Consider the following 23,205-nt stretch of genomic DNA (forward strand, 5'->3'; position numbering starts at 1 on the left):
AGCTCTGTGCACGCCAATGCTGATAGATAAATAAATACCTTGCATCCCTGTTGGGTCCTCTACTGGGGGGGGAGGCGGAGGCAGAGAGTCCAAGCTGAATGTGGAGCAGAACATCGGGTCTTGTGGAGTTAATGCAGTTCTCATCTGGTCGGCAATTCTATCAAATTGCAGAGATTCCGGCGGAGGAGGCAATGGCATATCTGACAAGTCTTCAGGAGACATCTGATACTGGAAGCTATTATTCATTTGATGCACATTCTCGTTGTTTATGTTCCTCGCTAAATTATCTTTAACTTCCTGGACAGTGTTACCACTGGTGACTGTCTGGTTGGAAACATACCCCATAAGTATCCCTGTATTCGGCAATATTTCTCCCTTATTTGTCTTATAGAACGGAGGTAGATTATTATTAGCTACGTAAGTATTTTGCATCAAATTATCCTGATTTTGAGAATCAGCGCTTGATACAGCTTTGCCGTTAATTTGAGATTCAAAGATCGATTCAGATTTTGGTATCATCATTGTGGGAGTGATGCACCCACTACTGGAGTTTCGGGAAGACGACATTGATTCTAAAAAAATAATTAGTGTTTATTTATTACTATATATTACATGCGATAGAAATGTGGTAATCAACAAACATTCTGGTGTAAAAACAGCGAAACAGTAGCAAGATTTTATGCATCTAAGTAATACCGGAACAATGAGTTTACAAACCCAAATAATGTATCGAGTATGTAACTAGAGTAAAGTCAGTTATCAAGACATTTCCGACTGCTAGATACATATTACTTATCAATTATAAGGTTAAATATTATGTATTTTACTATATGTAAGTATCAAAACTAACTTTGTTTGGATGTTAACACACTAATGTACAGTAAGAATTGTACTACATGTTGTTCTTAGTATTTTAACCGCTCCTACATACTGTATTTTATAATAAGCATATTTTAACCGTTATGATTCCATTTTCTCAGAATTCGTGCAAGAAAAATGGTATTAGTGCAAAATATTGTCATTTTGGTTCTTGAATCAAGAGATGTAATTGAATACATAAAAAAATGTACAAATTTTGTGGCTAACCTATGTAGTAAAAAAATAATACAATAAAAAAATATATTTGAGTTAGTTCGGACTTGTAATTTGACTCAAGAAACCAATTTAAGAATTTCCTTTTTTTTATAGATTTTTTTATTCTCTAGTAATTATTTTACTCAAAAGTACTAAAGATTTCCTTACCAATGGATCCACGCTGGTGAACAGTAGTAGGCTTCTTGAGAGTTCCCGAATTATTTCCTTCTTCCGAATTATTAGTTTGGTTGGACTTTCGCCTGGAATGTCGCCTTGTCAATGTCCCTAAAAAATAACAATGAAATTTTAACAAATAATAAACACATCCCGATTGATGGATTCCCAATGTGTTGATAATGAAGCATGTTGCGAATTCTATAGTGAAGGTAACAAATGTTCTGGAAGAGTGTCAAAGTCTCGACTATTTGTTCTTCCAATTCTCCAATATTATTTTTATTATTTGGTATTATTTCGTTTGCCGCTCTAAAGATTTGGAGAGACTTGGAGACAATTTGGAAAAAGCAAGAAAAGAGAAGGAACAATAAATGTGGAATTGTTTCATTGGCTTTTTTTTTTAACGTAACTATTTTTTGTTAATGTAATGAAATGTTTATTATTGTTAATGTAACTGTTGTTTATTATATAATTTTTTTATATGTAAGTTGTACAATTCCCGAATAAATAAAATAAATAAATAAAATAAAGCCGGCCTCGCTTTTCTCTTTTAAATGACTTAATTTTAATACATACCTGAATTGGTATAACCGGATGAATTGAGTGACCCGCTCGAAGAATGATCACTGTTGCTTTTAATGCTGTGGTGTGAAGAAGAAGTAGCAAGATCCACCATCTCTTTAAGTTGTCTTGTCATCGAAGTCAATGGCAAATTCGGTTTCATGGACGGTTTCCGTTTAATAGTTCCTGTAACAAAAATGTCAAATTATTTTACAACATGATAAACTTACAAAATAAAGGTTATTACGGTCCAGGCCACGAAATCCTTTGCAAGTATTAAATTATGCATTTCTTCAAATCACACTGATAAAGTTTTAATAATAACACAAAGACGCGCAAATGGATCGGCCACGTGCTAAGACAAGAGGGTTTCCTGCACCCAATAATATAGGGGACGATCGAGGGAATAAACACCAAAGGACGCCCACGGCGCGAATACATGAGCTGCTCGATGTATGAGGAGCTGAAGAGGACTTCCGAAAATAGGCGAGAATGGCGAAAGAGATGTCATCTGTTGCTACAGACCAATTCGCAGGATTGAGACCAGAGAGAATTACACTTCTTTTTCTTCTTCTTCTTTATTTAGGACTATGTTCTGTCATTTTACGGTCCGCTCCTGGGAGGTGGAAGATCAGCTATCTCTCCATAATAATGCTTGTTTATTTTTTTTAATCTATATTTTTAATACATAAAATCAAGTGAGGTGCAATAAAGGGCAGACTTTGAACTAGTGTATGTTGGCTTCAAAAGTGATATTAAGTTACATTATCTTCAAGAAAGTGAATGTGTATTTTACAAGATAATTCATCAACAAAAAAAACTTTAATAATAATAGTTACCCATAGGAAATTCCGAGTCAAATGCATTTCCTTCATTTTCCGATGGACCATCAGACATACATCCACTGGAACTGCTTGAAGAGACGCACGAATGTCTGAAAAAAATAAACATTAAAAACACAGATCTATGAAGGTTAGAGAATTGTTTTTAATCATATTTTTATTTCTGATAATATCTATTGTATTCTTGCCAGTGCCCTTTTTTATCACCAAAAATAATAATGTATCCACACACAGGCCATGCCTTTATGGGAACTTTTTTTGTTTTAATGTTATATATTTTTTTGTACTTGTTATTATAATACATTGTGAAATGCAAAAGAATTTTTAAAAATCTACTATTGCTTCCTTGCACCATTTATAACTTTAAATATCATTGAAAGTATTTAGCATTTTATAATTAGCAATCTTGATGATATATACATTTTAAATAGTGTCATATGAAGAGACTCGTGTGAATTTAATTACAAAAATACATATGAAAAAATAATAATTGCTTAAAAAATATTTGAAAAATTCATTCAAACGGCCAGGTTTTCTATAAGTTAAAATCTACTGTGTTATTATTATGTCGTACTAATGTCTATGATCTTATGTATAGAACTGCATGCATTTTCACTAGTCTTCTTGTAATTTTCAATTCCAACAATAAAGGTGGAGACTGACCGGAGCATTTCGTCGTAACGTAACACGTTACAATGCGAGCATTAAGGCAGTCAGTACACCGAGCCGAGCACTCCATCCTTAGTTTCAGATGCTCGGTGATGCTCGCCGCGAGCGATGTTACGACGTTATGTTACAGCGAAATGCTCCGGTAAGTCTCCACCTTAATGAATAAAACCTTGTTAATAATATGAATAAACTATTGTTTAGTTTACCGTCCACTGCTGATGTCAGATGATCCCGCGATACTTCCTCCACTGTAAATGGGCTGACTCTTGTACCCATTATCAGGACTATTCAGGTTCTGCTGTGGTGTCAGGATTCCAGTTGTATGGGAAATCGAAGCCACCTGAAGATAATTTGATGATGATAATAAATACCAATACTAGGGGAGAGGACCCCACCCTGGACAGGTCCGTACCTTGGTCAATCGGTTCCCGTCGGCCATCTACGTAAATATTCGCAAATCTTTTTAAATGTCAGAACGTAACAATGTTCTTTAGTCCGTTGCATTATATTTGTGGCGCGAAGAGACTACCAATATTTTTGTTAAAATTAAAAAACGATTTTTGAGCATCAAAAGTAAAATTTTCAAGCAACACTCCGGTAATTTTTGAATTTGAGGCAAATAATTGGTTTTTACTTATTTGCATCCATCTGTTTACTGATTATATTGGCTATTAAAAACATCTTATTATTCGAAAATAATATACCATAAAAAATGTGACTGTTAATGTGAATGTTAATTTCAATGTTTTACTGTAAGTCCTGTACCTTGGGCCATCTCAGGGTACCGTACCTTGGGACATGACGAAAGTACGTATTTTATTTATGTTTTCATACATTTTTTTTGTGATTTAAGGATGCCAAGGAAAAAAACAATATGTTTTCTATGAAATACAGTTGATACGCAGTGATTGGAGCCATCAGTTTTACTAATCTGAAAATCGTAATTATATCAAAGAAAACTGATTGATTTTTATGTTTTTTCTCTCTTAATGGTTATAATAGCATTCAAAGAAGTTGTGGGCCTTTAATTATTAAAAGAACCATAGAAATATAAAATGTTAAAAACTATATAAATAGTTTTATTGAACAATTACTTTATATGACCAAGGTAGGTACAATACCATATGGTCCAAGGTACAAGACCGTACCGTACCTTGGGAAAAGAGAAGAGGTTTTGTAAAATGTCATTCCTATGTATACTATGCATGATAAGCTATGATATCTTCTAACAATTTGGTTATAAATAACCGATCTACTCGGTTCAATAATTTTTTTTACATACTATGTCAATTAACCATTTTATGAGGCCCAAGGTACGAACCTCTCCCCCACTTACTACCTTTAGTAACATTTTTATAGTCAAATAATAAATCAATACTAGTAAATATAAAAATTAAATGTAAAACATACTAGTTATATTAGGAGTACTATTAATCAAGCCAAAGTGTTTAGAAAGTAAATGTGTGTGACATTTTGAGTGGGTTGTCCTCAAATCAGGCATTATAGAACAAAAATATTGGGTTGATGCAAAAGTAATGACCGTTTTTTATGATCCCTGGTAAAAAAATTTTTTTTCATAAATTATGAATAGAATCTTCTTTTTTATGATTCCATTGTATAAAGGATGCTTTTCCTCTACTTTCTATTCAGTTTTGGCCTGGCCAGAGTAATGTAATAACTCCTTGTATTTTTTCAAAATGTCGTTCGATAAAGTGCATTTACGTATTGTTTACTTTATGAATTCCGTAAAGACAATACCGCGAGTGTGGCAACCAAAAACATTTGTGAAGTGTATGGAGCAGATGTCATCAAAGTTCGACAGGTACGAAGATGGTTTGCAAAATTCCGATCTGGAGATTTTTCACTCATTGATAAACCACGTACCGGGCGGCCATTGAAGTCTGATGACGACGAATTAAAAGTCATAATTGACACTTATCCACGTCTAACCATCAGGGAGATTGTGTCAATGATGGGAGTCAACCAAACAATCGCATTAAGACATTTGAAGCGTATGGAAATGGTTTCGCGGTACGACGTTTGAATACCTCATCAATTGTCGGCTGCCAATTTATTGGATCGTGTTTCAACGCGCGTTGCTTTGAGTGCGAGACAAAAACATGAACCTTTTTTGCATCGTTTGGTGACGGGAGATGAGAAATGGGTCGTGTACAACAACGTGACAAGAAAAAGACATTGGACTATACCTGGACAAGCCCCATTAACAACTTCGAAGGCCGAAATCCATAAAAAAGTTATACTTTGTGTTTGGTGGAATAATAAGGGTATTGTGTATTTTGAACTCTTGGAACACGATAAGACAAGTACAACAGAACGATATTGTCAGCAATTATCCAAATTGAACATGGTCCTTCAAAAGGATAGACCAGAATTGGTAAACAGAAAAGGGGCAGTGTTTCATCACGACAACGCGCGACCACATGTGGCTATGATGACCCAACACAAGCTAAATGAGTTAAATTGGGATGTTATCAAGCATCCACTGTATTTTACAGATCTTGCTCTTTCTGATTTTTATTTATTCCGATTTCGGCGAAAAAATTTTAATGATGAAAAAAAATATTCAATAGAGCAGGTAAAAACATCCCTTACTTCATTTTTCGCATTAAAATCCGCGGAATTTTATACTACTGGTATTAATAAGTTGATAGAAAGATGGAAGAAGGTTAAAAGAACTGATGGAAATTATATAATTTATTAAATAAATAATACACAAGAAAAAAAATAAAAATAAAAATATATGTAAAAAACGGTCAAAACTTTTGCATCAACCCAATACATCGCTTTTAAACATTTATAATGTTAATTCGAATTCAAGTGACATTTAAATCCGCTCCCTGTTTTACCGACATATGGCGGACAACTCAATCGGTCATCAGGAAATCTGTAGGTACCTACTTTATCATAAACCCAATTCTCAATGCTCAAAAGACAGGGGAGTTTTAGTCTAAAAGCTGTGAAAATCGGAAAATATCTAGTAAAAACGTAACATTTAACCTGTTTAAAAATTAAAATTAAAGTAATGTAGAATGTTTAAATTTTGAGAGAATTTCTAAGGAAATATAAAATTATCATCGTGTGAAATTAACGTAAAAATATGTTTTAAAAAAAAATTATTTGATTGTTATACCAGTAATTAAAAAATAATGACTTACTGAACAGGATCTAGCTTCTGCCAATTGATCTAAATCTTCTTGAGCTAATTCATCTACGAGAGAGCGATAGTTGTCTAACAGTTGACGACCGTTCTGAAAAATAAATATTCATTCATAACTTAAAAACACAAAAATTCTGTGAAGGATGTGAGGAGTGCATGTCAGGACAAAAGAGTGTGGCGTTCCATCCTCTCTGCCTACCCTTGCGGAGGAAGTAGTGATGTGCGTGCCTCCCTCATAATAAACCCTTATAAAAAATGTACCACATGTCATTTTTGACGTGAAAGGGATCAGAAATAATGTCAATGAATAATGGTTGAGTAGAAATGCGATGAGTGACCATTCTCTGTAAATGTCTTTGCACTGTTCCGTGTCTGTCTGCTGTGCTGGTCGGAGTTGTGGGCGTCTGTGTACCGGCCAACGTCAGGTCGGAATTGGATCTAGCAGACTAATTGAACTAAACACTAATCCCTTTCACTGTCTACACTGGGGTACTTCTAGAAAATTTGGTGATGAACTTACAATCTTGTATTTATTTAGATTGACAGTGAAAGGTATATTGAAAGCTTTTAAATGTAAATTCACAGTAAAATCGGGATACGATTTTATATTGTTTCACATTTTCAATAAATTTAGCAAGTGAGTTAAAAAAAAAATTGCTTAGCAAGAGCAGATCTGTCAGGAAGCCTAGATGCTTCTGTATCAGATCTGGGCATGCGGTCGGACAGCTTTCAATGTCATTTTGGACAACACGTAAGTTTAAAAAGATCCACCTATTTCGTGGGTTACAAACATAACTTAAATATTATACTGATATAGTTAGTGATATGCAGTATGGCATTCATATTTACCTTGGCAATTCTCATGGCGACAATCCATTTCTCGAGTGTTTCTTTATCTTCAGCGCACAGAAACTTGATGAATTTAACACTTTTGGGCTGCTGCAGACGTGGATGCTTGATGGCAAAACAGTAGTCCGTAGGAGCCTTGTACTTCTTCTTCCAATTAAGACCCAAATATATATCATTCACATCAAAGGTTGTCAAGCTAACTAGTTCCTTCACAGTTTTGGATTTGTCTTTCGGATAATAGTACAGACCTGCTCAACAAATAAAAATTGGAAAATAAAATTTTATATTCATGATACACAAAAAACTTACATTTATGTACATTTTATACATTATCAATTTAACCGCATCATATTTCTAAAAAATCTTTTACACTATTCGCCACAGAAAATTAATGCATTTATTAAGTGAACCCATATTAATATACATAATACGCATCGCCATAAAATTGTAAAAAAAAATATTACTTATAGGATCGTATTAGCATGTATTTCCAAATTTGTAATCAGTAAATTAAATTATGAAATATTAGGAGTAGGTATAATGAATTATGTAATTATTAAGTTTAATAATGTTTATGTTATTTTAACTTATTCTCAATTGCAGAAAATGATTTATAACGCATTCTTTATTAAGTTTTACACATAAATACATTTATATATATATATATATATATATATATATATATATATATATATATATATATATATATATACATATCAATATAAATAACATTGTAATATGTCTGATGTAGGTAATATTATAATAAATAAACTTACTCATAATTAATTTTATTACAAATTATTATCAGAAAAACATAGTTTTATCTTTTCATACGCAAGTATAGATATAACAAAGGTTATCTATCAGTCAGACGTGTTATGAATAAAAGAAGTTTTGTAAAAATAAACACTTGTTCGCACAGATAACAAATATTAGTATAAGTCGCACCTTTAGTATTAGACTGTGGCAACTCAAGAAACTTATAATTACTAACTATATATACGTACTAATAAAATGGAAAATCACAAAGCTTCAAATTACTTATTTATATGGACAACAAAAACTTATGTTTTGAGTTATAAAAAAAGTAACATTTGACAAAGGACATTTTAACATTTAACATTTTTGGAAGTACCTGGGGACTTATGCAATGGATGTTTGTTTTTGTTACTCTTGTTGCTGTCGAATAAATTGGAATTTGTTTTATTTTTATTTTTGGGTTATATCGTATTATAAGAATTAGTTTGTAGTCAACTTTTAGCAGGTAGGGACATGTAGCAAAAGAATAAAGCGTAATGCAAATTAACCTTAAAATCTTTTTTTATTTCGTAGAAAACAATCGGAGATGTGCCCCCCTCCTCTCCCACCCCCGAGCTCGTTTTCTGGCAAACCCTAATCACTACACTCCGACCAATTCAAAATAAATCTTTTAGAATTCATTTTGCAATTGGTTGATTTTAAGTCAAGCTTTAACCTAACTATACTTTAATGCCTGAAAAGACTTTGAATCTATTTATCTTAAAATGTCATTTCAGTTGCTATAGTCTGAATCTAAAGGTACGAAATTAAAATAAAGACAATGTGCTGCTAGTACTGACCAGAAGACCGCATAACAAAATTGTATTTTTTCCATCCTTTTTTAGTATCACTTTTCAGGTATAATGGTCCTTCTAATGGCGGCACAGGATTTCCTGAATAGTTTGGTACTGAATTGCCATGAGATACATTTGTCTGCATATTGATGGATTGACTGAAGAATTCGTCAATCAAAATTGTACGACCATGTTCATCTTGTTCAATCTGAGGACCTGTAAAATATATAAATATTTAATAAAGAATTACAATCATTTGAAATAACTGTTAATTTACAAATAACATTTAAAATAGAATAAACCACAAGACCCGCTTGCAAGTACCCGCACATTTGGTGCTGGAGGTCCTTAGTAATAATATAAGGAATTTTACAGCATCTGTAACGATGTCAAAATTCACAATGGCTTTAGCTTTATTTAGAATAGACTATGATTTCTTGATATGACTAATAAAGAACCAAAAAGGTGATAATGAAAAGATCAGGCATTTGTTATGAAGAGTTATTATGAAGTGAATTTGTCATGAGTCCTCAAGCCATCCATCATTTTACAATATTTTTAATTAAAAAAATTCGATGGATATAAATGATATGGATGTTAATATTAATGTTTTTAAAAACTGTTTTCCATAAAATCTATACTGGTTTAGAAGATTTGAATGAAAATTTATAACACAACCAATAATTTTAGATTTGTAGTTACGCTACGCCAATTTCAAGGTACTAATGTTAGCGAAGCCATTGGGCTAGCAATAAATATGAATAAATATATGCTCTAGTGGGCTTGAAAAGGGTCTTTTTCTATTTATAATGTAATTAGGAACGGCACGCTGCCCCTTCAGTAGAGAAACAATTTCGGTTTCGGGGGTAGCTACCAAAGATAGTGATAAGATAAATGTTTGTGGAATTATCTAACATTAAAGTGACTCTGAAATCTAGTTGTTAAATATAATTAACCCTTTGTTGATAGAGAGCGGAAGACGCTTATAAGTGTTCTATTTGCTTAATATTGGTAGAGCACGAGAGATGCCAAAAAAACATTGTTCAGATCGGAATTAGGTTTGCGGTTACTTGTGATTAGTGTACTGAGGGTCGGGCGGCAGACTGTCTGTGTATAATTAGGGTCGAGGTTGATGGACAAACCATCTGACAATAATGTGTTAATAATATTATGAAATTTACACCAAATGAAATCATTTGTATCATATAATATATGTCGAGAGCGGCATGGGATCATTTTCCCAACTGACTGCTTAAGACATCGTCATTATATGGATGTCATCAGCGGTATGGAAGGGAAACGGCTCTCCGGCAGAGAGAACAGCTCTCTAGGTGAACCGATTGAACCGATTGTATTTGGGAGCAGTTTTCAAAATAAATCAAGCAAGTAAGCATCATGATCACTAAACTAGCACATTACTGGTCTCCGAAGAATAAGTCCAAAGAACAACGGAGCTAACACCAAGGGGAACACTTTCAAATGAAACATAGAGTTTTATTTGTACCACCACGGTATTTATGACAACGTTACTGTCGTGACATGCCCTTCCAACCAACCCACATGAAGTTTTCTATAGTCTTGTACGGACGGAGATGTCTCGTTACAACTTGCATTATTTGCTTTAAATGTTCAATGCATGGTTGTGATATTACCTTTTTCATAGTCAAAGATCAAATATTTCTCAGGTGCCTGAAACAAGGATATCTTATCCATCCTCTCCATGAAGAAGATTTTATTCTTAGAGTCTCTCGTCCACAGCATTAAATTTTCCACAAGTAATTCGTGATCTTCATATACTCTTTCTGAAATGGAAATAATAATAATGAAATTATAATTGAAAATACTTTTTTGTTGTTGTTGATAACAAAAGTAACTGGTCTAAAAAATATGAAAATGATACATTCAGGCGTTTCCTATATGAAACAATTCAGGAAAAGAATCCAAGGTTTTTAGCCAACTTAATAATTTCAACGATAAATTTCACAGATGAGATTTTACTAAAAAAATACAAATTGTGTATTTTTTCGCAGCATATCTATTTACAAATTTCAGAATTTTAGTTTTTTATTTTCATCTGTTGCGAGTGTTTGTGGTGTTTTTTTAAATATTTATTTTCCCTATCTTTACTATCCTACAAGCCTCTAAAATAGAGGCCTTGCCGGTTTTTCCTTTTATTGAAAATGAATGCCAAACAGTGTAGGATGCCATAATTTAAACTAGTAAATGACACATCGCTAGGCTGGTAAATTATCCAGACTACCACATTCCTATCGCAATACACACCTTCATTTTAGTTTAGATATTAATCAAATTTCATTTACTCATTTTTTTTTATGAATGTGTTTACTTACCCATGTACAAATCTGTGAGATGCTCAACCAGGGCCCATTTGGGTTCCATGTGTACATGGTTTTTGTCTGCAAGAAGCCTCGTCACATAGCCACAAGTCATCTTTTCGTCGACAAGAAGGCTTTTAGAAGATCCATCCGGGGAGAAGGCTTTGATAAATAGCTTCTTTACTGAGGCCTCTTTCATCTTCTCGAGGGCTAATCTAATCTTCTCAGCCTTAAGTTGTGACACTGCATCCTACAATGGTAAAATATGTCTTATCAATACAAGATTTATTAACTGTATCGGGTCGTGGTCCTGTGGTTAGTGTCGCAGACTCTTAAGTCAGAGTTTCTCGGTTCGAACCCACTCTACCACAATTTGATACCTATTTCTAATAATGAGCCCCTTAGGCTCACAGAAAAAGTATGAAATTGAAATATTTGAGTGAATAATAAAAACACAAATATTTCTCTTTAAAAAAAAAACTGTTAAAATACAGTTGACTGGAACCATTGATTCATGGTAAAATCAGTGGCTCAATAGTAATTATTATTTTAAACCTTATTCCCGCCCATCGTATTAATTACATAAAAGCAAGGTGTTCATAATTGTGCTTCAGGAACCAGACTGGGTGATATTAAATAAATATTAGAGTGAAAAATCACAGTGTGAGCGGATCACTGATGAACAGGAGTATAGAGGTTGAGATTGAGTACACATCATATGGGTTCACACATGTATCGTGCCGAGTCCAACAATTTGTTATCATTCCGCTCGCCGCATTGTACTTTTGTGTAGTGTCAGTGGGCCAGTCAATCCTTTTAGCAGTTGGTGGTTTCGGCCATCAATTCTACAATATAACAATATTTGGAGTAGGTGCCACCCCCTTCTTCAGTCAATTGGTTAAATGAATTGTAAAACTTTGAGGTTTGCAAATCCTTAGTCTAAGAGTGAGTTTGAGAAAACTTATTCAAGTTGTGGTGGGTTTCTCCATGAGTTAAAGCGCGGACATTCAGTAGCTGAAAAGCCTGAAGTTATCCAAAGAATCCTGTAAACCTACACATGAGTCGAGGCGCAAACTGTGGCTAAATAGTCAGCAGTAACCTGGTGAGGTGATTAGTCGTGCATCTTGATCCTTTCAGCTTCCAGGTTATGGTTATTTTTCTTCTTCGCTGGCCATAAAACTACTTAACCAAGGCATTAAACCTTACTCTTTATCTTTTTAGGATATAACGTATTTAGTTTTATAACAAGTTTTAGGATATAACATATTTATTATTCTTTTTTTATAATTAAACACTTTTATAACCAAATTATTAAAGAAAACACTTGTTTTTTTTACCACTTGAGTTTATTTTATGACGACTAGTTTCTGAAGCTAAGCTTCCATCTTCAGGTCTAAAGGTAAACTAAAGATGAAGCTTATGAAGATGGAAGCTTAGCTTCTGAAAATATTTGTCATAAAATAAACTCAAGTGGTTTGTTTTCTTTAATAATTTTATCATATCTTACCAGAAAGTAAATGCTGAAACAATAAATAAAATACTTTTAAAACCATTTCATGAGTTTTCTTTCATTACAGACGACTAGTTTCGAAAACTAACAGACGTTTTCAACAACAGATGAAAAATAAAACTGTAGATAAAAACATCTGTGAGTTTTCGAAACTAGTCATCTATATTGAAATAAAACTCATTGAGTGGTCATCCAAGTGTTAAATTATTTAAAAAAATCATTTATTGATTCGGTAGTCACTTTGTGGTAAAATCTATCTATTTTTAATTCAAGTTCTACTTAGTAAATACCACTATTTCTTGAAATCTACTGTGACATGCGTTCCGATGCATTCCGCATTTTCGATGCATTCCGCATCATTTTCAAACACCGTATACAATATACTGTGTTGAAAATTATACGGAATGCATTGAAACATGTGTCATAGTAGTTTTTAAGAAATTTAATTAAAATATTTAAAAAATATTAATCAACATATCATTCCACAAACTTAAAGCGGAAGAAATAAATAATATGTTTATTATTCTTCTAAAACCTATATGCGCTTGGTTGTTGACCTTGTTGAAAGGAGTGAGCGATATGTAAATTAAAAAAAAAACTTTCATTTAAGATTCTTACTTTAGTGGGATGTAGATTCAGCTGAAGAGTGCGATTCTTATTGCTAGCACTTGCCCCACTTGATGCTGACGATTCACTGGATAGCATTGACACCTGAAAAAAATATTGATAACTCAGAAAGAAAAACTCCATCTCAATTTCTGATCGAAGCAAATTCCATGGGAGATGATGCAATACAAATGGTTAAAACAAATTTTAAAAGGGTAAATCATAACAGCAATATAAAAAAATATACATCTCAAAAAATATTGCAGTTTTGCATATTGCAGATAAAAAAATGCGTTACCATAATTTTTCACTAGAAATTTATAATTTATAATTTATAATTTTTAAAAAATTTTATAATTTATAATTTTATGAGTGATTATAATTTTTAACTAGATTTTTAAAATTATTTTAATGAATTATTCTGAGCTAGAAATACTAATTAAAAATACTAAAATTAATATAAATTGATGTAATGGTATTATCTACATTTTCTGTTATAATTTCCTCTGATGAAATTGATTAAAGCCCAATATACGATACATCGCAACTTAATTTTCTCTAAACACAGGTAACATTTGACGTAATTAAATTTATTTCTTTAAATACCATTTATGTATTTAAAAAAAAATACTTCGAAATAAATATATGGTTTTGGTATAAAAACAGTTCAGTTTTACACAAATATGTATTAAAAAAAAAACAAGTTACAATAAATATATTTTCAAACAATGGAATGCGTATGTGAGGAGAATGGAACCATCCAGACTCCCCACATCGCACTGTACGGCCAACCCTATGGTAGACGACTCCCGGGCAGACCATCAAAGATATGGGTTGATAGCTGGGAATCGACATCGCAGGAGGCTAATCCCTTAAAAACAGGCCACAAGGCCTACTACAAGATGAAGAAGATATTTTTAAAACGGACGTGAAGAGACGTGTGGCCTCTCGTGCAGCCGGCCGCTTACTGAATTCTATGTTTGTGAGTAAGGCCTTAAGCAAAAATCTAATTGCATCAAGAGTGTACGATAAATTAGGATCGTATAATACTCGTATTTTGAAATGAACGTAAGTGTCGCGTTTTATCCTCTTGGTTCACCACTAGTGTTTTTTTTGTATGTATTTAGTAGCAGTATTAGCGGCATGATGGTAGTTGGATAAGTAATATGGTAACCATATTTTGTCGAGGCCCGTGGGACGTTTTGATAACGTCGATAAAAAAAAAGTTTCGAAATTACAAACAAATATATAAGTATTCGTATTTTTGTGTAATGAAATAAAGTATACATTATATAAACGTATTATTTGTTTTTGTCAATAGATAAAAATCTTATTTATATTTGAAGCACTAACTTTGTGATTTTCCATTTTATAATTAAAATGTATGTTTATTATTACTTAATTATAATGTCTACCGGTTTCGAAGCTAACCGCTTCTTTATTAAGACTGATTAATACAGTATTAATCAGTCTTGATAAAGAAGCGGTCAGCTTCGAAACCGGTAGACTTTATAATTAAGTTATAATCAAATATTTATAGTGATTTTAAAACAAAGTTACATTTTAATTATAGATAAAAACGTTAGTTCGCAATAATCATTGAAATAAGATTCCTGATTAGATTATATTATGCGTTAGAAATCGTTGAGCATATATTTCAAGTTTTTACACCATTTCCCCACAATGTCCTTTCAAAGTCTCGTTTATTTTTGGGTAGGATATTATGAGAGGGAAAGTAAAAATAGAAAGTGCTCCTTACTGTATCGCTAAAGGCTGAGTCATTGTCTGGAGAATCAGTCCTGGTAGGGTGGATGGAAGGTACTGAAGTGACGTCGCTGACATTCCTGGAGTGAGTGCGCCCAAATCCGCCACTAGATACCGATCGGTTTTCAACGGGAACTGAAAAAATACATCAAATATATCGTTAATTTTTAATAATCGAGAAAAAAAAAACGAGTGAGAGGCACGACGGTTTTTTGAAGTTCGGCAAGTGATGTGTGATTCGAATGTGAAATTAATGCTATTGTTTGAGATCTCATCAAAGATGGAGAAGAATATGGAAGTCTGGGCATTTACGGGGCTGACGACCGTCATAGGCTGGTTTGAGTGATCACTTTACACACGTGTAATATTCACCAATTCTACCCATTATTGACAACCACACTACTCAAACTCTTGGAAGTTCTATATATATGAACCAATTTTAAAACATTGTTCTTGAATCACTAGAACTTCACTAGAGACATCTATCAATGAGATGAAAAGAAGCTTTTTATTGAACAGAAACTCGTTTATTATTTATGAGTGTTTGACACACTCAAAATTTTGAAATTAATATTTACATTACAAACAATGTATTCAAGGCATATACATTAAAAATAATCAGAAGACTTAAGATGCAGAAGAATCCCGTTTCGGAAAACTCCTTCAGACGCATGGAACAGATCAATGCCCAATGCGATATTATTCAACATAGCGGTAACTTTTCCTACAAGTATAACCATCGGCAGGTTGATCCTGTATATAGGAATGTGAAACAATCTATGCCGACGCTGTCTTAAGTAACTATCGGGAACATACAGAGCAATGCTCCGGATAATTTGAGAATTATCGACCATACCGCGCAACAATCGATAAAAATGCGTAATCAAATACACAATGCTATCAATTACACAGGCTGGTTTAAGTGATCACTTAAACATTCACCAATTCTACTCATGATTGACAACCACACTACTTAAATTCTTGGAAGTTCTATATATATCGCTCACTCCTTTCAAGAACATCATAAATCAAAAATCGTGATTTTTCAGTTGTGTATATTTTCGGAATGCCCAGAAAATGTACTATATACCAGCAAAAGAGGCATATTTTTAACTTGATATTTACCAGTTACAGGGCAGAAAGTGTTGTTTTTGCATTTTGAAGAAAATGTATTGTTTTCTTTTTAAATATACTAAATATTTTTCAAATGGAGAACAAACATTCAGGTTTTACCTAAAAAGATTTGTTGCACAGTAAAAAAATCAATAAGTGGCTTGATATTTATTTTTAATGCATTTCATTATATTTTTAAACTTAAAAAAACGATCTCCTGAAAAATCAAGTTATTTTATTTATAACGTTGTTGAAAGGAGTGAGTGATATGTGATCCAATTTCGAAACATTGTTCACGAATCACTAGAATTTTCACTAGAGATATCTATTGGTGAGATGAAAAGAAGCTTTTTATTGAGCAGAAACACTTTTATTAATATGTGAGGTCCGAATCGACTTCTTACCAAAAAGTTACATTTCCAATGTTGCACAAAAAATCCTTTAAATGCAAATCTGCTCTGTTTACTGCATTCTATCGAAATTCTCATTAAAGTTGCGATAAAACGTGATCAATCCTTTGTTGAACCAAAATGAAATCATTAAATCGCACCAAAACGTAACAATTTTGCAAGCTTAAATTCCTGATTACTTAAAATCATTGGTAATGTAACGTTTTGGTGAGGACCACCGCATATGTACTTTACAAAGTGCCTTAATTTTTTTACGTACCATAGTAAACATGATAGTGACTGAATAATAATAATTTGAATAATTCGTATAGCGCCATTTTTGTAAAATACTACCTCAAGGACGCTTATAAAGACATCGATAATACTGAAGTATCGAAGTAAATAAAAAAAGTTTAGTTCAATTATTTGTTTATATTATAGATTAAGCGTTCAACTTGTAACTCCATTTTAATTTATGTATCAAATGTGAAATCAATCACTGATTTTTTTAATCTACTAAATTGTATTTTATTGTTGAAAAACACATAAATCAATTTTGTGACAATTGTTTCGCCTAGTTATGGCATTTTCAAACGAATGTGAAGATTAAATGGACTAACGGTCCTTATATGTGTGCAGTAATATATTTTTTTTTTATTTATTTATTCGGGAATTGTACAGCTTACATATAAAAAAAAGATATAATAAACAATAGTTACGTTAAAAAAAAGCCAATTAAACAATTCCACATTTATGTTATAAAACTATAAAAAAACATTCAGAGATTTAAAAAAAATTACGGGAGACTTCATTATTTGTGTTCTCGTACCTGCTTGGGTAGCTCGCTTCTGGCTGGCACTGTTCGGCGACATGATCCTGTTGGAATCCTCGTCGCACTTGACGTCCAGGGCGCAGAGCTCCCCGAGGATGGCGTCCAGGTCCACGTCCTGGGAGTCCTCGAGGTTGGCCATGGAGAAGCGGTAGGAATCTATCCGCGGGGCGGCTATCTCGTGCGACAGGGGGCGCAGGAGCGGCGACGGGGCGTCGTCGGGGCCCGATATGACCTCCAGACCCTAAAAAAAGAAGATAAAAAAATGTAACATTCACCATACATTTACATAAAAAAAAATTCAACAACAAATAGGTAGGCAGTTGTTTTTTTGTTGTTGTAGATTTTTGCGTTTATGCTTATAGTTACCTCAGCGAGTTTTTAACATTTACCGTGTATAGTGGACATAATATGTATGTGTTAAGTGCGCAACTATCGCAAGAAAGAATTGTAGATAATTTACTTTCGTAAAACGCTCATTAATATTGTGGTATACATACACATTATATACACACATATATATATATATATATATATATATATATATATATATATATATATATATATATATATATATATATATACATACAAGGTGTCCCATAATCCTACGTATTCAACCAGAAAATGAAATAATGACCTTAGTAAATGTGCCTTAGTTTTCCAGATATTTTCACTTTTATGAATTTCCCGAACGTCTACGCTTAGGTCAGTTTTTTGAGTGCCACTTTTTCAATTTTACATATTTTAGGATTCTAATTTTTGTTTCATAATACTGAACAACTATTCTGTTCACTCTTCAAGAAATTGCCAATACTGGTTGTTTACCTTGGCGGGAAAAATATATTAATGCCCGGTCAATAATTTTAAAATAAATCTTCACCCAGAAAAAAAATATACGACGCTAACCTGGCAAGTTATTCTTAAAGTTTGGTAAATTTATGTCATTTATAAAGACATAGTAAAATCGCCGAGTGAATGAAGTGAAAATGGTGTATTATAAGCGAATGTGCTCGGAATATCAGTCAACTGCGCATTATCCTCAGTTCAACTCTTTGCAATGAGATAATCACGTTGGTCTACTCTGGAACAATTTAAGTAGGAATAAGTAGTTAAAATAATATTATGGCATAACTCGAGTTGGCTACTCCGGAATAAGATTTTTCGTCAATTTTATTTCGAGCAAGAAGAGTAATTGCTCACTTAAATAATCAGTTCAGTTGGAACAGGATTAAGAAAATACTCATTGGAGATAACTGCCGTAGCTTGTAAAAATCTATTGAGGAAGTTGAGGAGTAAGTATGTGGAATTTTTTTGAAATATTTGTGTTTTTTTTCATTATTAATACTTTTATTTTTAATTTAATTTATACTTTAATTTGTCCGCCTCCGTAAAGTAATGGTCAGCGCGCTCGGCTACCGTTCTGGAGGTCCCGGGTTCGATTCCCAGGGGGGTCAAATAAATATAAGTGATTTTTTCACTGTAATATTTATTCAATATTACCCTGGACTGGTACCTGAAGCGGAGGGCTGATCACCTTTTCTTCGTGTGTAAACGATCAAGATAACACTGTGTTCATATGAAACAGTGCCCTATGCACCATTGGGGTGCGGATAAGGGTTTTATTATTATATATATATATATATATATATATATATATATATATATATATATATATATATATATATATATATATATATATATATATATATATATATATATATATATATATATATATATATATATATATATATATATATATATATATATATATATATATATATATATGTATAGAGTAATTAGTAGGTATACCCAAAGTTCAAAGAAATCGTTATAGGAAAATTCGTAACATTAAAACATACTACGACATATAAGACTAAGAGAATGTTTGTAGTCACTTTGTCTGAGGCAAAGAAGCCTCTTTAAATAGACCGGATGTTGGAACAGCGGGATAATAAATATTTTAATTACATTTGCTTAAGTAAATATAATACAAGAAACGCGCTAGTCTCATTTACAAATTGACGCTTTTACGAAATTGCTCGAGTAACCTGGGAAAAGTGTTGAAATAAATATTCACTTTTACAGTTCATAAAGATAAAGCTGTTAATAAATTATTTTTTTTTTACATTTTATTACAAATTGTGTACGAAAAAATTACTTCAAATATTAATTCTTGCCTATTTCACGAGTACCTAGATAGGCATATTCTTTTGGACCTCGTTTTTAAACTCTCAGAAACTGTTACAAGTAACCACGGTCTCCCCTTAAAAAAAATGACGTTACATATACACAATAGTTTCGTGCTTGTTTGACGAGTCCCTACGTAAGTACATTATTTTGTAACTCATATTCAATTTTTTTTAAAACTGTTACAATTGACCACGGTCTTCCCTAAAAAAAATGACGTCAAGTACCCATTGATATGCACAAATATTATTCCGTACTTGTTTGACGAGTATCTAGTTAAGTAGGTTTATGATTTTGGATCTCGTTTTCAGACTTTAAAAAAAAATGTTACTACTGACCACAGTCTCCCCTACGGTTAAATGTAAAACGTAAGTATGAGAAATAAAAATTATTTGATATATTTCGCTATAACGATATAACGTCGTAAATCTACTCTCTATGGCGGTGGGTTCGAAGAAAACTCTTTCTGGTAAAAACCACAGCGGAAGCTACGTTTTCTGATGCATCCCAAAATACATTTTTAAATATAAGAGCGTAATTAATTGATCAGCCTTTAAAACGGAAGCGATGCAGTTCCGTAGTCTTCTGTGCATTAAACGGGTTTATATATTTTTTACTAAAGAATGTTAGGAGACATTTGTTATACCATGCCGTTCTTTATTAAACAATGCGGGTCCGACCGCGTACTGCGAGCGGTACTGGTTGTGTGTTTAATCTACAATACACTTATGTTCAAATATTGGAACAATTGGTAACCTCTTTTAGAAATCCTCAATTGAAATACTTGTGGCTAGATTTTGTGTAAGATATACCGCCACTGACGTAATGCTATGGCCCAGTTTTACATTACATCTCACTACAAATATTAACGTATGCAAACATGAAATATTACATTTAAAGGAAAAATTAATATAATGAAAGCGCATTTACGTTGCAACTGTCAAAGTATGAATTCTTATGATGTTCCTTATACACCATTGGTTGTGGATAAGATTAGAAGATGTATGTATATATATATATATATATATATATATATATATATATATATATATATATATATATATATATATATGTATATTCTGGATTATGTCCAATTAGAAGCTACTTTTAACATTTTTTAGTTACTTTTTAGGTGGATAACCTGTATATAATGTAATATGCAAGTCAAAGATTAACGTTACTTGCTCAAACGAAAAAAAAATATTACGTTTAAACGATTCAACAAATGATTTTGTTAATCACCAGAAGCCAATAATAGTGTAGATGGCACCTGATGCTATTAGTAAGTCTCAAGGAACAACGGTTGAAAAACCCAACAAAAATGCTTTCAAATATAAGAGGAAAGTGAGGGAAGTCGGAACACGAAGGAAGAACTGAAATGTAATTTGATTTAGATTTTAAAATATGACGATAACTTCGTAATCACGTCTTATTATAAAGGTGGAGACTGGCCGGAACATTTCGTCGTAACATAATGTCGTAACATCGCTCGCGGCGAGCATCACCGAGCATCCGAAACTATGGATGGCGCGCTCGGCTCGGTGTATTGACTGCCTGTAACGTGTTACGTTACGACGAAATGCTCCGGTCAGTCTCCGCCCTAATATACACACATCATTATAAAACACCGTACACCGCATACGTTGTTTGATAATGATACAAGTGCATGGAAACACGTGCTAGAGTACAGTTTAATAGTTAGTGGCGATCACCAAATTAATGTTGAATGCTTGTATGTAAGCGTAAAATAACGACTTGTTTTCATTTTTTTAATTGAATAGTTACTGTGTTTCGTCGTTTGCAATATCATTAGATTATGTCGTGTCTTTCTCATATAACAAAAAAATATTATAATTTTTTTGAAAACCACAAAAACATGTATGTAAAACTAGAGTTACCTCCTGGAATGGAGTAATTCTGGATGAGATTATGTAATATTTTAAAAGTAAGACTTTTTTAATATTTAGATAAACATAAACAATATTACGGCAAATGGTTTGAAGATGATTCGTGTTCGCAAATGTAACGATGAGATTCACGTGTCGGTTCGGATTTACCCCGTAATAGCATTTTCCCCACTTTCCTCTCCTGTGAATGCGTAACAACGTTATACAATAGGAAACCCATATTAAGGAATATCAGTATTGGTTGTTAAGAATTTATTAAATCCACACACAACGCATTTGTACAAACAAAAATCCTAACCGGGTACATGAGTGCATAAGAAATATAAACAATTTTATTGTTTTTGAGTACCTGACATTACTTTATGTGTGTTGTGTGTGTATGTATATATATAATATATATATATATATATATATATATATATATATATATATATATATATATATATATATATATATATATATATATATATATTGTATATATATATATATATATATATATATTTATATATATATATAAATATATATATATAAATATATATATATAAATATATAAATATTTACATACATAATTTTAACCCTCATCCTTAACCAATAGTGTACGAATATAAGGAACCAATAAAAGAATGCAATGTGTATCGGGATCATTGATTTTCGATGTATTCTATACTGTTGCCAGATTTTCGCCCGTGTAGTTTCTAGAGCAATAAAAAAATATAAATCTTTCCACTGGTTGTCTAATAATCACTGGCAATTGATCAACGTGTGAAATATCTGGTGTGGAATTTACTGATAAGCTAAAATATTCAGCAATAAAATTTTAATTGAAAAATATATATTTTTTGACATCTCATCAAAGATGAAGAAGAATATGGAAGTCTGGGCATTTACGGGGCTGACGACCTTCTTCATCTTTGATGAGATGTCAAAAAATAATATGAAAATAACTCCTGTAATTGGAGATAATCCACATTTTGTGAACAAGTATTTGGACACACTCAAAATGTTGTAAAAAAAAATAATAGCGACAAAAGTATTGTGGCTACTAATTTTACGGCCTGAGCAACAACTTATTTAGCGTATACATAAATCCGGCACTGGACCTACGTATACAATATTCCGCATTTTAATTTTACGAATATATGTATCCATTTATGTATTAATTTTTAAATCAAACACGGATAAAAAAAAACATATAATTTTTTTGTTGTGACAATTGTTTCGCCTAGTTATGGCATTTTCAAACGAATGCTTGAAACATCTTTAAACGCCAAATCAATAAATAAATATATGTATCCATTATTAATGCCAAGAAAATAGGTATCTACGAATATTTTACTCATGCGAAGATGAGAATATTTTAACGTAAGATCATGAATCATAATGAACGGTATTCGCGAATAAGATGTTAATTAAATTTAGAAAAGTAAGTCATTGCATTTTTAAGTTTTTGAGTGAAACGTCCATGTTTACGCAATGTTAAGAATGCCTAAAACTAATATAAAATATATTCCTGGAACGCGATACTAAAAATAGGCTTGAATGTTTTTAGTGTCATCAAAATTGGCTAACGATGAATATAGGAATTTTGATATGTTCTACTCGACATTGTCAGCGCTGCGATCGCG

General features: G+C 32.4%; 1 protein-coding gene across 6 annotated transcripts in view; it reads right to left on the reverse strand.

Annotated features, from left to right (window-relative positions):
• pico (ras-associated and pleckstrin homology domains-containing protein pico) overlaps nt 1–23,205 on the reverse strand; it is a 150,325-nt gene that overhangs the window by 3,079 nt on the left and 124,041 nt on the right. For all 6 annotated transcript variants that reach the window (XM_088266059.1, XM_088266057.1, XM_088266056.1 and 3 more), the window contains 13 exons: nt 17,487–17,730; nt 15,151–15,290; nt 13,404–13,496; nt 11,291–11,525; nt 10,592–10,741; nt 8,946–9,155; nt 7,348–7,595; nt 6,497–6,589; nt 3,527–3,660; nt 2,649–2,743; nt 1,825–1,995; nt 1,243–1,359; nt 39–572 (listed from right to left, as the gene is read on the reverse strand). In XM_088266059.1, the coding sequence (XP_088122185.1) occupies nt 39–572; nt 1,243–1,359; nt 1,825–1,995; nt 2,649–2,743; nt 3,527–3,660; nt 6,497–6,589; nt 7,348–7,595; nt 8,946–9,155; nt 10,592–10,741; nt 11,291–11,525; nt 13,404–13,496; nt 15,151–15,290; nt 17,487–17,730 (2,464 nt within the window). The remainder of the gene's footprint in view (nt 1–38; nt 573–1,242; nt 1,360–1,824; nt 1,996–2,648; nt 2,744–3,526; nt 3,661–6,496; nt 6,590–7,347; nt 7,596–8,945; nt 9,156–10,591; nt 10,742–11,290; nt 11,526–13,403; nt 13,497–15,150; nt 15,291–17,486; nt 17,731–23,205) is intronic.

The sequence above is a fragment of the Brachycentrus maculatus genome, unplaced genomic scaffold (assembly GCF_059751285.1).
Source record: "Brachycentrus maculatus isolate JH-2025_06_01 unplaced genomic scaffold, ASM5975128v1 h1tg000261l, whole genome shotgun sequence".
Taxonomy (NCBI): Eukaryota; Metazoa; Arthropoda; class Insecta; order Trichoptera; family Brachycentridae; genus Brachycentrus; species Brachycentrus maculatus.